General features: G+C 42.0%; 1 protein-coding gene across 2 annotated transcripts in view; it reads right to left on the minus strand.

Annotated features, from left to right (window-relative positions):
* Positions 1–2,849: 2,849 nt before the first annotated feature.
* UHRF1 (ubiquitin like with PHD and ring finger domains 1) overlaps positions 2,850–15,486 on the minus strand; it is a 34,610-nt gene continuing 21,973 nt past the window's right edge. For both annotated transcript variants that reach the window (XM_033136530.1, XM_033136531.1), the window contains exons 8-17: positions 15,032–15,155; positions 14,385–14,492; positions 13,804–13,908; positions 12,843–12,949; positions 8,682–8,844; positions 8,442–8,579; positions 7,515–7,620; positions 6,159–6,316; positions 5,691–5,789; positions 2,850–3,037 (exon numbers count right to left, since the gene is read on the minus strand). In XM_033136530.1, coding sequence (XP_032992421.1) covers positions 2,891–3,037; positions 5,691–5,789; positions 6,159–6,316; positions 7,515–7,620; positions 8,442–8,579; positions 8,682–8,844; positions 12,843–12,949; positions 13,804–13,908; positions 14,385–14,492; positions 15,032–15,155 — 1,255 coding nt within the window. In that variant the 3' untranslated portion in view covers positions 2,850–2,890. The remainder of the gene's footprint in view (positions 3,038–5,690; positions 5,790–6,158; positions 6,317–7,514; positions 7,621–8,441; positions 8,580–8,681; positions 8,845–12,842; positions 12,950–13,803; positions 13,909–14,384; positions 14,493–15,031; positions 15,156–15,486) is intronic.

The raw sequence follows: 15,486 nt of genomic DNA on the forward strand, positions 1-15,486 counted from the left end.
TGTCTCCTCTTCCCCAAAGCTCTACCCCATAGCTTGTTTTAAAAAGAGAATGTGTTCCTCCAAGTGTCCTTAAGACTACAGCTCTGACCGCTGCATTTTTAAAAATCTCTCAGCCAAAGTGAAAGCCATTGCCCCAACACATAAATCCCACTCACCCTGCATGCATATGAAGGAACCCTTTGAATCACAACCAAGCCAACCAACTGGAAGTCTAAGGAGTTCACATCTTACAATGTACAACTGTAAGCAAGAAAAGCTCCAATTTCAACAAACGTCTTGCATTGTGACCCGTAGCATCTATCCTTCTGTGTCCATTGGAAATTACTCCTCAGGACATGCAACCTTCATATTTTAAGAGCCAGAATTGTCCCTCAACACTTGATAGCAACTTTCAAGCTTTACTAATCTTGGCCTCAGAAAGCACAGTGCACTCTTTGTGTTTCTGTAACATAACTATTCTTTTCAGCCAAAGCTTCCACAAGCTGGTGGCTTCTATATGTTTGGGATTACAATTTCCATCAGCCTCAGCCAGCATGGCCAATTGTCAGGGATGATGGGAGGCATAGTCCATATGAGGGACAGTAACTTCCCAATCCCTTGCAAAGGGACTATGGGATGCAGGCAGGGGCTGATGGGAGTATTAATAATAATAATTGCATTTATTGGTCCCTTTTTACCAAGGTGATGTTACAAGAATTTTAAGGTCATATATAAAAAAATCAAATGTCCATAACTGTATATATAAACCACATGCCTGAAACCCCACAGATTAGGTCCTCAACAAATTGACCTCAAATATTTCTCTTCAAGGTCAAAGTGGGAAGCCTCCCCATTGTCTCTTTCCTCACAAACCCTGTCTTAAGGGCACATTCAAGATATGAACAGGGTGTGAGCCTGTGACCTAGATTCAGGAATTAAGTAGTTATAATAACAAAAGAGTGCCCAAAATCCAGATAATGCAATCAGGTAACTTGCCCAACAGGAAATAATGCACTCAGATTTCTGTTGAAGACAGCCTTTTCTGTGATGTAGGTATGATGTATGGGGGGGGTCTTGGACTCCAGGACGGGCAATTTAAAATGTGTATATAAGGGCGGGCACACCTTTGTTCTGGGTCCTCATCCTCTCTCTTGCATGTGGGGGAGCACCTTGTTGCAACTGTTAATAAAGATCAGGCTTACTAGCTGCTTTGCTTCCCAATATTCTCTGGTTGGTCTCGTGTTATTTTCTCCTACGGATAAGAGAACCTACAAAAGAACTCTATATGGGCTCTTGGGTACCCCATAAGGGGAAAGGAGCAGTTTGATTACTTATAACAATATATAAAACAAACCCAGATACATACATAAAAGAAAAAGGGAAATTTAAAAACAATCCTATATTTAAAAGGAAGTTTTAATCTGAAAAATCTGGAGGGCACCAACTTGGAGCATAGTCTGGACTGGACCTTTATTAATCAGTTAGTTCTTCCACAACAAGCTGTGCAATCAAGAACAACAACAACAAAAGTTTTAAACAAATTTATCTTCTCACCGTCCCTGAAATTGCTGCTACTGCTAGCATTTTTCCTCAATTTGTAACCAGTGTTCATTCCACATGCTAAAAACAGGCAGTCAGCTATTTCAAGATAAGTTTGTCAACTCCTTGATTAAGTGTGGGGTAGGGGGAGCAACAGCTGGACTAAAAGTAACTAGATCTCCAGCCACACAGATCTAATCACCAAACTCAAAACCGAATTTCAAAATTTAATCAGGCACATTCTTCTTTGATACGAAAAGGTATTTTATTTTTGAGAACTTTTTGTTTGTACAAAACTGTGGCATAATTCAAAAGTCATAAAAGTTTCCAAACAATATTATACATTTATAGGGAGGCTAAAAAAGTTAAACAAGCACATTTATTCCAGTCTGTATGATGTGAAGAGTGATTTAGTATCAACTCTGCTTTATCCTGAGGTATTAAACTGTAAAGTTTTGGTACTGTTTGAAGCAAGAATGACCAACCACCGAATATACAACCAAGCCTTTCCATTTCAAAGCTAGTTACATGTCTAATTTCCCATTCTAAGTAAGGTAAAAAGGAATATTCAGACATGCACACAGCAGGACACTGATCTAAAGCTAATGATCTAGAGCAGCGGTAGTGACATTTTTGAATCCCAGGAGCAAAAATTTGTTGGCAAGTTTAGAAAATTCAGTGCTATTCCAATGTTCAAAGCTCAGTCTTTCACAGCAAAAAAAGCAGTAAAAAGGCACTTCCAAAATGGCTTTTGTGTGTTCCCATATGGCACTATTAAGTAGGAAGCAGCACCTGGCTGATTAAATGTGGAGACTGAGGTAGTAACTTTTACATAGAGACTGTTAAGACAAGTAACCAGTAGAGAAGGGAGCTTTTAGCAAAAAAAAAGTCAACACTCCAAGAATCAAGGGGTCTCAAATGATCACTGTGGCGGGTCCTAAACTGACAATAGTAAAAAATGCTGTGATAAGTTTTTTTAATGCTGCCACCAAAAGATCTAGAGCATCAAACTTAACAGTCAGAAATCCATAGAGCAAAGAGATTGTTCTAGCAACCAAGCCATGTACTAGGTTTTTAGTTTTAAAAGAAAATGACACCCCATTTTTAAAAACTGCAATTCTGTAGATTTTAGTAGCACACAATGAGAAATTTGCAATTCCTACAACCATGAAGGTTTCCTTTAAAAAAAAGATGCAATCATTACTACAAAAATACATGAGCAGGTTCCTCAACCTTTATAGTTTTCAGGGAAGGGAGACAACAGTGACAGCTTTTCTGAAAGGCTATTTAAATAAAACCCCGTCAAAAAACCCCACAAGGTTTCGCTTAAAAAAAAAAAAATTCTTAATGAAATTAGAAGTGCTTTTTGGAATCACCGTCCATTGCCATAGCCAGGGAAGAGCTGGCTCAGGAGGGTCTGCAGCAGTTCATTCACTTGCATTGTATAGTTTTTGCCAAGATCATAACGGCAGGCTGGGCAGCTGTAGACTTCTGCTCGGAAGGATCGATCTAGGCAGTCCTGGGGAGAGAAAGAGATCAAAGAAATGAGAATTTTAAAGACCGCTAGCATACTAAACGGGGACATAAAACCCATCCACTAAAGGTCTGCCATAGCTATTAAAAGTGCATCTGGTTTTTGTTTATTGATTGCCAAAAGCATGAAAGCCAATAGGAGTGTAGTATGTTTCCTTGGGGGAAATATAGCTACTACTTATGAAATGATAGTAGACCATCTCCTTTCCATGAAAAATCACTGGTTCAATCCCCAGAATATCCAGGTGGGGCTGAGAAAGACCCCTGCCTGGAAGCCTGTAGAGCTACTACCGGTACCACTCAGTATAAGATGAAACAAAAACTATACTTTTGCAAATATTCTTTGATCCCTGCATTAAGAAAACCAATTTCTAATTTAAGATTCTAGACTCTGCGGAGTATTATTATTATTATTATTATTAATAATAATAATAATAGGGTGATCAAAAGATACCAGCTATCTTTATGTAATAAGAGTATTAAGGTCATATATATATATATATATATAATGTTCATAAGTGTGCCCTAACATTTACATTGAACAAGAGATCACAAAGATTCAACCCTTCCCCCACACCACCACCCCTTGCTGATTGCAATGAGAAATAAGAGTGCTAACCCACATCTAAGATAACATCTTGCTTTAATTATAACATAAGAATACTCTGCTTTGGTGATAAAATTGCCAACATTCACAAACTGCAGCAAACTTAATTCTGATAAAGGGCAACAAGGAGGACCCTCTGTCAAGCCAGCTATGCTAATACTTTTATTGTTCTGTAGACTAGGTATATCAAGTTTGCAGTAAAAAAAAAAAACCAAACCAAACAGCTTGTGTTGAGAGGAATTATTGCTGAAACTTGTCTGTCCTTTATTAAATGAAGTAGCAATTAAACCAGTCTGTTTTTGTGAAGGGTGGTAAGAATTCTTCACAACAACACACAAAAAAGATTTAATCACCACCCTGAGATAACAGCTAAAGTCTATACAGAAACAAGAAGCACCAGGGTATTTCAGTCACACCCTATGCAGCCATCTGCAGGTCACAATCTCACTCTATTCACCTTAAGAGTTCTACCCTGCAACTATTTGAATCATCAGTAATCCCAGGACAAAAGCAATGACCCAATATTGCCTGAGGGAGGTACTCTTTGAAGCAGGAGACTGAAGTTGAGTCAAGGAGATGTTGCCAGAGGGCATGGGACATTATCACAGCGTTATCACAGAGTAACTAGGGACAGAGAAAGATTAGACTACATACAGGTGAAACTCAAAAAATTAGAATATCGTCGAAAAGTCCATTTATGTAAGCAATTGTTTTCATTAGCTACTGGAGTTTAATATATTATGGCATCCAGCTGATGAAAACCCCAAAGTAATTTGGGGTTCTCATCAGCTGAACGCCATAATCATCACAATTATAACAAATAAAGGCTTGACATATCTCGCTTTGCATGTCATGAGTCTATCTCATACATTAGTTTCACATTTTAAGTTGAATTACTGAAAGAAATGAACATTTCCACGATATTCCAATTTTTCATGTTTCACCTGTATCTCAGTACAGCACCTCCTTTCTGCCCTTAGTCTCTTGCTAATCACAAATTACAGTGACTGGCAACCAAGAGCTAGTGGTCTTACACAATTAGTTTTTTGCTACTGCTACTGCTGCTAGGATAGGGGTGCCTGGCGTGCTCTGGTCCATGGGGTCACGAAGAGTCGGACACAACACTGCTGCTGCTGCTTCCTTTTAACAACCTTCAGGGGAAGAGAATCCCAAGAATTCTGCAGCCTTGACTTAAATAGGACCTTCCCATTTCACATAATATTACAGTGGAAGATAGGAGTGGCCTCTTAGAACAGGTTAAAAAATATTGCAAGATACACAATTTTTGTACTTTATTCTGCATGCAGCCACCCTGTAGGGCAGGGATGGAAAGCTGTGCAGCTCCAGAGTTTAGACTCCAATTCCCATTATTCCTGACCACTGGCCTTGTTGATGCGAGTTGCAAGTCCAACAACAGCTGGAGGTGCACTGGTTCCCTGTTCTTGTAGGTTCTTGTAGGCTCTGCCTACTGGTGACACCTTGTTCACTCACACAATATTGCACAACCTAGAACAAGAGTGGGAACGCTTTTGGCCCAGATCTCCATATCTGTTCTCAGTCAACACAGGACAACTTTGGTGACCTGTGGGAAGGACAACTCAACTGCCTGACATCTTGATGGTGTCAGATGATTGAGGGCCTGTTTTTCTCCCACATAAAGCCCTTTGCATGGTATTTTTCCAAGCACATGACAGCCAGCAGGTTGCTGGACGCTTGGGAACCACAGCACAAGGGGCTTTGCCAGTCCTATGCTCAGAAAAGGGCAGAGAAAAGGGCTTGCAATGCTACTTTCTGCAGGCAATTGGTTGTGCGATTGAATAATCGATGAGGAACTCGTTTGTGCAACCTATTCACTTGCTCCACACCTGACTGGACTCAGACCAGGCGAAATTTGGCCCGCAGGCCTGAGGTTCCCCACCCCTGCTTTAGAATGTTTCCAGAGCCATTCAGCAGGTTTCAAGTCTTAAAAATTATAGGAAGAGTCAATGTTCTGAAATAGGCACAGCAGTGAAAATCAATAGCAGCTCCTCACCTTGCATACATTGTGCTGACACACCGTTGTTATTGGCCGAAACACCACTTCCTGACAGCAAATGCACAGGAAAGTTTCTTCCACTTTGTTGAGGAATTTCTGCCGTGAAAAGGGAGATACAGGAGTTACAGTAGTGCTACTTCTGTTCTCCTATTGCTTAAACATTAAATGGGCCTTTTCTGCAGTGGCTCCCCACTTGTGGAATGCTCTCCCCAGGGAGGCTGTAAGCTTCCCAGTTGCATGGTAGAGGCAAAGACTTGGTCCCAGCCTCTCTTATTGCTAGGTTTCTACTTTGAGAGAGCTTAGGTTTTGTCTTCGGGGCTGCTGCTTTTAATGTGGGAAGCCTTTTTTTAAAAAAAAGCATTATGCTGCATGTACAGACCAGGGCAATCCCAAGTTAAACAGAATGCCAATAACCATTGCTTCTCAACCCTGTTTTGGGGCAAGTGGTACCCGCCCCACACATACCGGGCCGTCCTTAAGGGCTTCTAGTGCTTCACTCCACAACTTTGCATTTGCTTCGTCATCTTTAATGAGGGCCTTCTGTTTGGGGGTGAGCTTGTAGACCTCAACCTTGGTCTTCTTTGGTGTGCCAGCAGGAGAAACAGAGAAATCCATCTCATTTCCTGGAAAAGAAAATAAAGGGTGCTTTATCTCAGTTTTATTTTCTGCCTGTCCCCTCCAAAGAAGAAAACTGTAGACAATTAGATAAGGTATACTGTTACCAGAAAAGTTCCCACTGCATACCCCCCTTCTTTTCTCTATACATCTGTTTCGTGCCACTATGTGCCCCACCACATCTCCCAAGGATGCACATAAAATAAGTGCACCCTTATGTCACCCCAAAGCACCACACCACACCTGCTGTCCAGGGAATCCACCCTGCCCCCCTTCCTTGTTTGCCTGGTTCTAATGGAGGCATGTACCCCAACCTTTACTCATTTAATGTTAGATACTTTAAATCTAGCCTGTTAAAACAAGGGAAGCTTGAATTTCCCTATGGAACAATGTGCAATTCTTACTTTTGTAACCTGTTGGTCAAGTGTGCCTCTTTGCATTGTGGGAGACCCTACATCTTCCATAACCCCATTGCCTGAGATCATGCAGGCTGCTGCTTGTCAGGGCAAGTGCCTGAGAGGTTTTCCTCCCCACTTTTTAGCTTCAATAAGTGTCAACTGTCTTCAAATATTGTATGGTTTTGCCCAGGTGTGCGACGTTCCTGATTGCCATATCAATCAATCCCTAGGACAGGCATGTCCACAAGTCCATTTTGGGGGCCTAATTTAATTCAGCCCCCGTGGCAGTATATGTCCTGGGGTAAAATCCTAAAAAAAGCTCAACAACTTTGGTGGGCCCTCACGCATGTTCACTTCATCAAATCTAGAAAGTTTGGACACCCATGCCCTAGGAGAACCTATTTCCAGTATTAATGCTCTGCATAAACTCTGTTTGGAACTATGTAAATCTTGCTAATCCTCAGAAATTTAACACATCTTGACAGGCCCAAGCAAATGCAACCCCACCTTATGTGTGATATATTTGTGACACTGAGGGAGGTAAGGGGATGTCCTCCTCCTGCAGGTCAAAATGCAAACATTTAAAAGATGTGACACACTTTGTTCTTGGTTTCTCTGTCACCTCCTTGCAGGGAGGAGGGAGCGTGCTGCAGCAGAAAAATAAAGATCTGCCTTGTTTTCACTGGATCCTGCCTCAGCTCAGCTCATTATTCTCTGACTGACAACAAACCTGGGGGACTCTGAGTCTTGTGAAAAAGTTAGGCCTTTAAAGGTACACACACCCCTATTTTCCAGTATCAATACCTACCAGATTTCCGCTTCCTTTTCCCTTGAAGCGGGGTTTCAAACTCTTCTGTTTTCTTACTGTTTTCTTTTTCTTTGTTTGCAACAGATTCCAGATATCCTTCGGGATACTGAATTAGGAATGAGAAATGGTTAGTCTGTGCATAGCCCTCAGAGACAACATCCCTTAATCCAACACTGGCCAGTGATCTGGTCTAATCTCACAGCGAAGCTCTTAGGATTCCTTTTTCCTACCAAAAGAATGCTGAGTTGCACCATCTAAATCAGGCTTCCTCAACCTTGGCCCTCCAGACATTTTTGGCCTACAACTCCCATGATTCCTAGCTAGCAGGACCAGTCATCAGGGATGCTGGGAACTGTAGTCTCAAAACATCTGGAGGGCCGAGGTTGAGGAAGCCTGATCTAAATCCATCAACCGCAGCACTGCTCTTGCTGCCACCAGTGCCAAAGACTAATAATTGGCGTTACACATAACTGCAGCAATGGGAGGTATAGATGTAAAGGAAAATGTATTGCCATGAAATCCAGTGCTAGGCTGCCTATTGGATGGCACTGGTGTAACTGTTGAGCTGAAAATGGAGACAGCTAGTTTTTTTTTTCTTATAAAAAAGCAGTCACTAATTACTGGGGGGTGGTTTTTAGCTTAACGACTGCATGGCTCTAACATGCTGCTCAAAATCTGAAAGTTTCAGCAGTAGGTATTGAACACAGGACATTCAATTGGCTCTACAGGGAGAAAAAATCAAGCACACCTGAACTGGGTGTGCACTCCTGTTCAACTACCAGAGAAAGAAAACAAAGCCAAATAAGTGGCCAGAAGCATAACACAATCCTGAGAGGTTACCTTAACCACCATTTCTCTCGCAACAGCTGGACTCCTGACCCTTCAAAGGACAATGCTTCTCAACACTCTACATGTTGAGTGACTTACCTGCATTGTCAGCCCAAGTTTCTTCATTCTCTCCTTCCCTTCCCTGGTCCAAGGGGCTGGCTCATCATCATCTCTCCTGAGCAGGTAGCGCCACACTAAGAAGCCAGATTTCCCTGTTTCAGGCCAATATTTAACAACCTAAAAAGGGAAATGAGAAGAGAGGTTTAAATGTCACACAAAGCTTTCCTAATGAGCCCACCTTGAATCCACATTGACTTACACTTAGGCAAACTTCCTTACCTTATATATGCCATCATATCTGTTCCCCTCCTTAGGGGCATATTTGCTATGCCTGCCCCCCTTTGCATTCCGCACCACCCTCACTGGCTTTCCGGCTCTCCAGTCCTTAGCCTCTGAGCCCTCTTTATCATTGATTGGAGCACTGCAGTTCAGCGCCAACGCCCTACAAAATAATTTAAAAAAAGAAAAAGTGTTTGAGGGAATGCATGGGGAACCCAACCCTTAGTTCTTAAAGAGATCAGAGAGGAAGAACATCGATCCGGATGCCATGGTACAGTATCCAGACTGGACAGCATTCTGCTCACACAGGGTCTGATCCCTTTAGTGGAATCAAGAAACATAGGCAACATCAAAATCACAGATCACGCCCCAGTAGAAGTCACTGTTAAAATAGGAGAAGAAACACAAACCAGCCCATCATGGTCCTTCAGTCCCACCCTAACTACAAACAAATAAATTAGAAAAGAGTCTCACAAAAACTCTTAAAAACTACTTCAAGGAAAACGATGTAGACAATATAACAATCCCCCTCTTATGGGACGCAATGAAAGCGGTAACCAGAGGAGCTTGCTTAAAAGAGAAAGCACTCCTTTTTAAAAAAAAAAAAAAAAAAACCTCGAAAATTAACAATATAGAACAAGACAGCACCACCCTCTCATCACGCTACAAACAGCATCTAAAAAACTCCTTCAACTTATAGAACAAAGAAGAAGAGAAATAGACTCCTAGAAATCAACAAAACAATGATCAACATTTTATACTCTAAACAGCGCTTCTATGAATATGGAGGGGGAAACTCCAGACTATTAGCAAATAGATGTAGGAAAAAAGCACTCAAAGCAAGAATACACTGCATCACCAAAAAAGATGGCAACATGACATTCTCCCCCAAAGAAATAACTTCAGAATTTGCAGAATTCTACTCCAACCTATACACCTCCCGTAACCCACCTGAGAAGGAAATCAGAGAATTCCTAACAGGACTGACCATGTCTACTTTAACTGACGAGGAACAGGAATTCATGGACAGTCCTATCACTTCGTCCCTGGTTGCAATATTACAGACCCCATCAGGAAACTACTGAACCTAATCGAACACAGCAAGGCAACTAAACTCCCACTGACAAATATGTCCCTAGACATCCTCAAAGCTTTTGATTGCTTAGAGTGGAAATACCTATTAGCAGTACTAACTAGCATGAAATTTGACCCCAACTTCCTACAAACCCTCAAACAAGTATACTCCCAAGCCTCAGCAAAATGCAGAATTAACAATATGGACTCAAACACCATAGCAATCCAAAGAGGCACAAAACAAGGATGCCCACTGTCTCCCTTCCTATTTATCCTGGCTCTGGAACCCCTAGCAATCTGAATCCGAGCAGCCACAGACATCAAAGGAGTGGAAATAAAAGGCAGGACCTATAAATTAGGGCTCTTTGCAGATGACCTAATGGTCACAACACCTGACCCCTTAAACACAGCAACCTCCCTAATCAGAGAACTCAACACATTTGCAACGCTGTGGGGCCTACAAATAAATTTTGCAAAATCAGAAGCCATGTGCTTCAACACCCCTCCTCACATCCAAAGAGAACTCACTAACATCACCAAGATAAAACTCTGTCACACCAAGTTCAGATATCTAGGGGTACAAATAACCAAAAACCTCAATAAATTAAAGCTCCACAACTACAAGCCCCTGTGGCAACAAAGACCTAAAGAGATGGAACAACATGAATTCCACTCTCTCAGACAAAATAGCCATGATCAAAATGATCACCCTCCCAAAACTAACCTACCTGTTCCAAACCAACTCCGCAGATGGCAGAGAAAACTACACTCTTTTATCTTCTCACACAAAAAACCAAGAATAAGCACCAAATACCTGCACCTATCCACCGCAGAAAGAGGATGGGGAATCCCCAACATAGAAGCATATTACAATGCCAACCAAATACGCCATATAATCCCATATATACTAGAAGGTGAGACAAAACAATGGATACACTTAGAGAGGGACACAATTGAAAATATCTGCACCACAGCATACCCACTCCTCCCAAACAAATTAAGAAAAATCCCCACAACACTTAACAGGTACACACAAACAATGTTCAAAGCATGGAAAACAGAAACAGGCAAACTATCCCCAACCCAACCCCACTAATTCCCCTGGCCTATCACCCATTATTCCACCATGCAGCACAAAACCTCCAAATAAAAACCTGGCAAACCAAAGGCGTATACTGTATCGCCTAACAGACTTTTATTAAAAAAATAACAAACCTTTGTCAACACAGGAAATGCAGGACAAACTAGAAGACACCCAAATGCCCTGGTTAGCACAACACCAATTACATGCCCTCTTAAACAATCCAGCAGTAAAATCAGCAGCAACTAGACTGACAGCCTTCAAAAACCTCATCCTAACGACAAAGGGACACGGCAAAGGGATAGTATCCGCAATATACAAAATACTACTCAAAAATCCCATGAACTCCCTAGACGCAATCAAAAAACAATGGGAGGATGGCATAGGATATGAAATCAACCCCACCCAATGGACCAGAATGTGGTCTAAACCCCCCTTTAAATCCATATCAATGAAAAGAAAAGAACTCGCCCTGAAACTAACCTACTAGTGGTACCTAACGCCAAGAAAATTAGTGCTAGTACGCCCAGGAACCTCACCAAAATGCTGGAGAGGGTGCACCTCCACAGGCACATACCTCCACATGTTGTGGGAGTGCCCCAAAATCCAACGATTCTGGACAACCATACGAGAAATAGGTAAGATAACCAAGCAAGTGCTAGAAATCACCCCAGAATTGGTCTTGCTAAACATCTTCGAAGACAACAATGCCCAATTACACCACAAAGAACTCATAACCCACCTACTCTCAACAGCTAGAAACATCATAACCAGACACTGGAGAGACCTGTCAGGAGTAAGCATGGACCAATGGTACCAAGTAGTATGGGAAACAGCCCTACTAGAAAAATTAACCAGTAAGCTGAAACTGACACGGGGACAAATAGAAGACGTCTTCGCCCCGGTATGGCTCCCTTTCATCACACACACAGCCCAACAAGACAATGACAAAAATCTACCAACAGCATACAAATCAATATGGCTAACCTGATCCAAAACACCCATCCTCCCCACTCACACAGGAAACCAAAGACCACCACAGCCAACCACAAATGAACAATCACACCCTACGCCAACCCCAACCTCTCACCACCAAAGCGAACAACAAAGAACCTGCACAAACGAACAACAAAGCACCTGCACAAACAACGCTGACACCAAACCCTACATATACCAAGTAAAATAGAAACATCGTCACCCCACCCCACCCATCTCCCTATCCCGCCCACCTCTTTCCCCCTTTTCTTCCTAATGTCTCAACAAATGAAACTGATTTGTAAAAATGTTACATGGAAAAAATACGAGAGACGTTACACATACCTTTGTAAATCAAGAAAATCTTTAATAAAAAATATTTTTTAAAAAAAAGAGAGAGGAGGAACATGTGACCCTCCAGATCATGTTGGACTTTAAAGTCCCATCAGCACCAGCCAGTCTGGCCAATTGTCAGGGGTGATGCAAACAGGAGGCAACATCTGGAGGATCACAGGTTCCTGAAACCTGTAGATATATGGTATGGAGATGAGGGCAGAAGACACAAGTAGCTTTTCTTCCCACATCACAGAATAAGCCATGGTTAAGGACAGAAAAGCCCCACTTGACCAGACCAAAAATCCATCTGCTCCCCACAAAAAAATCCATTTGCTTCCCGCACTGCTCAGTCAGATGCCTCCAGGAAGCCCATAAGCAAATTGTTAAGGAGTCATGCTGCTTTTCAGCATATTTCCAAAACAAAATGGAGGGCAGAGAGAATCAGCTTCTAGAACTGGAAGAAGTTGCTCAATGTATCTTTCCCGTGTACTAATAAACATTATGCTTATTATTACAACCTAGAGAGATAGTCAACAAAGCAAGAATGTTTCAAGAGCCACCACATTAGGCAGACCAGTAAACATCTATAAAACACCTGCTTCTTTTCTTTCTTTAAATGCTCGCAGAAAATAGGAATGCTTTCATAGCTTGACATTTCCTGAAAACCCCTTGAAAGATAAGCTCTTTTGCCTCACCTGTTCATGTTTGTAAGTTTTTGATCACAAGACTGTTCAGCTGTACGTTTGTTTCCAGAAAGGTCACGACCTCCGCTTCCCGTGTAAGTGAAAGAATTTCCATGATCCTGAAATATATCCAGATAGTTCAATCTAGGACTGGGAAAATCCCAATCACCTGGTCACTCAAGCACCTGAATAAACTGGTGTTGTCACATAAAACACTTAGGTACTTGCCAAACTCCACCAATCTGTGCTTTAAAAGTCCTTATTTCAAATCACATACATCGCTTAACTCAGATGTTACTATATTATTGTGTCCTCCCAAACTGGTGACATTCAAGAGGATTTTGAATTCCAGTTCTGCCACACTGTGGCTGTGTAGATATATAAAGAAACAGCAGCAACCCTGAGCAACCCTTGGCCTTGCCTCTTACTGTAACCTCGTAAGGGCAGCATATTCCTTTTTTGGTGGCATGGGTGGTAATGATCATATTGTTTTATTGTGAAACATAACGGGTCCTTTAACTGAGTATGCAAGTCTCCTAGAGACGCTTTGTATTAGGCAACAAATAAATTGAACAACAACATAAGCAGACTGTAACTACTAAAGGATTCATACATGCATTCACCCAGTACTAACATTGTGTCACAATGACAAACAAAAATAGTATTAACCTCACTGGTTCATACCAACGTAGACATAGAGCTTACAGGAGTGTTTCCAACATCTGACACACTCTTTTCCTCTTTACACAACATACATCATGTTCCTACGACAAACAATTCATGTTTTAAAGTGTGAAGAAGTAAGAGCAGCACCCCATTGGCTGAGTCCATCCCATGATCCAAACTTATCTGGGATGGGAGAAAGAGGACAAACCTTTTACCTAACAGGGTACTTCTTAAGAGCAATTTATTGGGCCTTCTAGAAAAGAGGTGAAAATGATGAGATGAGCTAACTGACACACACATCACTTACTATATCATCTTCATAGCCGCCTGCCAGGACCAGTGAATAGGCTCCATCATTGCTTCTACCATGTATACCTGCAACATGGGGCCTGTGGACACCCGACTCGCTTACCTGTGGAGAAATGCACATCCATGAGGTCAAGTACAGAAAGTCACATGGAAGCATCCAATTACCAAAGGATCAATGGGGCGACATGGAAACCTTGTAATGGTAATGAACGTAAAACGCTTCGCCTACTACACCACCTACGAGCTATAACTGCCATGGCTCCATTTGCAGTGAGAGTGCAGTTCCCCAAGAGCTCTTCGTTACATTTCAGGCAGGTAAGTAACAATGGGAAAAGCAGTATTCCCCTTCTGAATGAAAAGGGTCAGGGCCACAATAAAAAAAATGGCAGTAGCCACTTGCCAGTCCAGAATTTGTAGTTCTTTCAAACACAGCTAAATGAGTAGCATCCTGCTTGCCATCAGATTCAAGGGCCTCCTTGCACATTCGTACCCAGATATAAATGGCAGTTGTCTGTTGTTCCCAGGAACACCCACCCACTCCACAATGGAGAAAGAATGGGGCCAGATACAGAATCTCACCTGGACTCTGAACTTCCACATGGTTCCAACTGGAACTCCAGGGATCGGCCCATAGTGGTTTGATGGGACTATGGTACACTCTCTTGTGCGACCTACACATGCCATGCCCTAGAAAATAAAAAAGTCACAGATCAAGAAAGAAATTGGCACAAATTAGCCCACCAATTTGTTGTGTACAAAGGAAAATGTGGAGCTATAAGAGAAGGACACATTCATCCGTTACGTTCCCCCATATGAAACCCATGTAACAAAGCAGTCCCATCTAAGGTTAGCACAGAATCATTCCTGCTACCTATTTAACAAATGGGAGAGTTAAACCTGCCCAATACTGGCCCTATGCTGTTGAAAGGTAGATGTTTCCACTGCAAGCCACTGTAACTAGCAATTGTTCTCAGGGCTTCCTAAGACAAGCTAGTTGTCAAGAGACAACTCTGCTTGGACAGACTTGTCACCCCTGTGACTTTTCACTTTGTGGAACACAAATGACATTATAGTAGATTAGAGAACATGTGAAATACTTTGAGCTGGCTGAGCCATGTAATTGTGTACACATCCGTCCTGAGGTTTTTACATGTGCCCGGCAGCAGTGCTAGACTGAAGTCTGGCACTGCAGAAGAGCAAGACAAAACAAACCAGGGTGGTTCTACCTTGCCCCAGTCCCGCTGAGAGGATGAATTTGCAGATGCCATCTTGGCTTTCTTTTTGCTTTCTTTCAGCTTCTCACCAGCCAAAACCACCTCACTTGCATCATTGCGACATTCAGGACAATACCTAGTTATCAAAAAATTAAAGAACAGAAGTGTCATGGGGGGGGGATTGGCTCCTAGGACTATTTTTAATATGCACTATTAGAATAAGAAAAAACCTGTTAAAAGCTGCATCCACAATTTCATATACAGTTATTTCTAATTTTCCCCAAGATTGGTCAATGTGTGTTAAGAGCACAGAGCCAACACTAATGCACAGTGAGCCTGACAAAACTCTTTCATCCAGTTTTCCTCCTTGTGAAACTGGCAGTTAGAAGTACAGTGGTACCTCGCAAGACGAATGCCTCGCAAGACGAAAAACCCGCTAGACGAAAGGGTTTTTCGATTTTTTAGGT

This window comes from Lacerta agilis, chromosome 18, assembly GCF_009819535.1.
Source record: "Lacerta agilis isolate rLacAgi1 chromosome 18, rLacAgi1.pri, whole genome shotgun sequence".
Lineage (NCBI taxonomy): Eukaryota > Metazoa > Chordata > Lepidosauria > Squamata > Lacertidae > Lacerta > Lacerta agilis.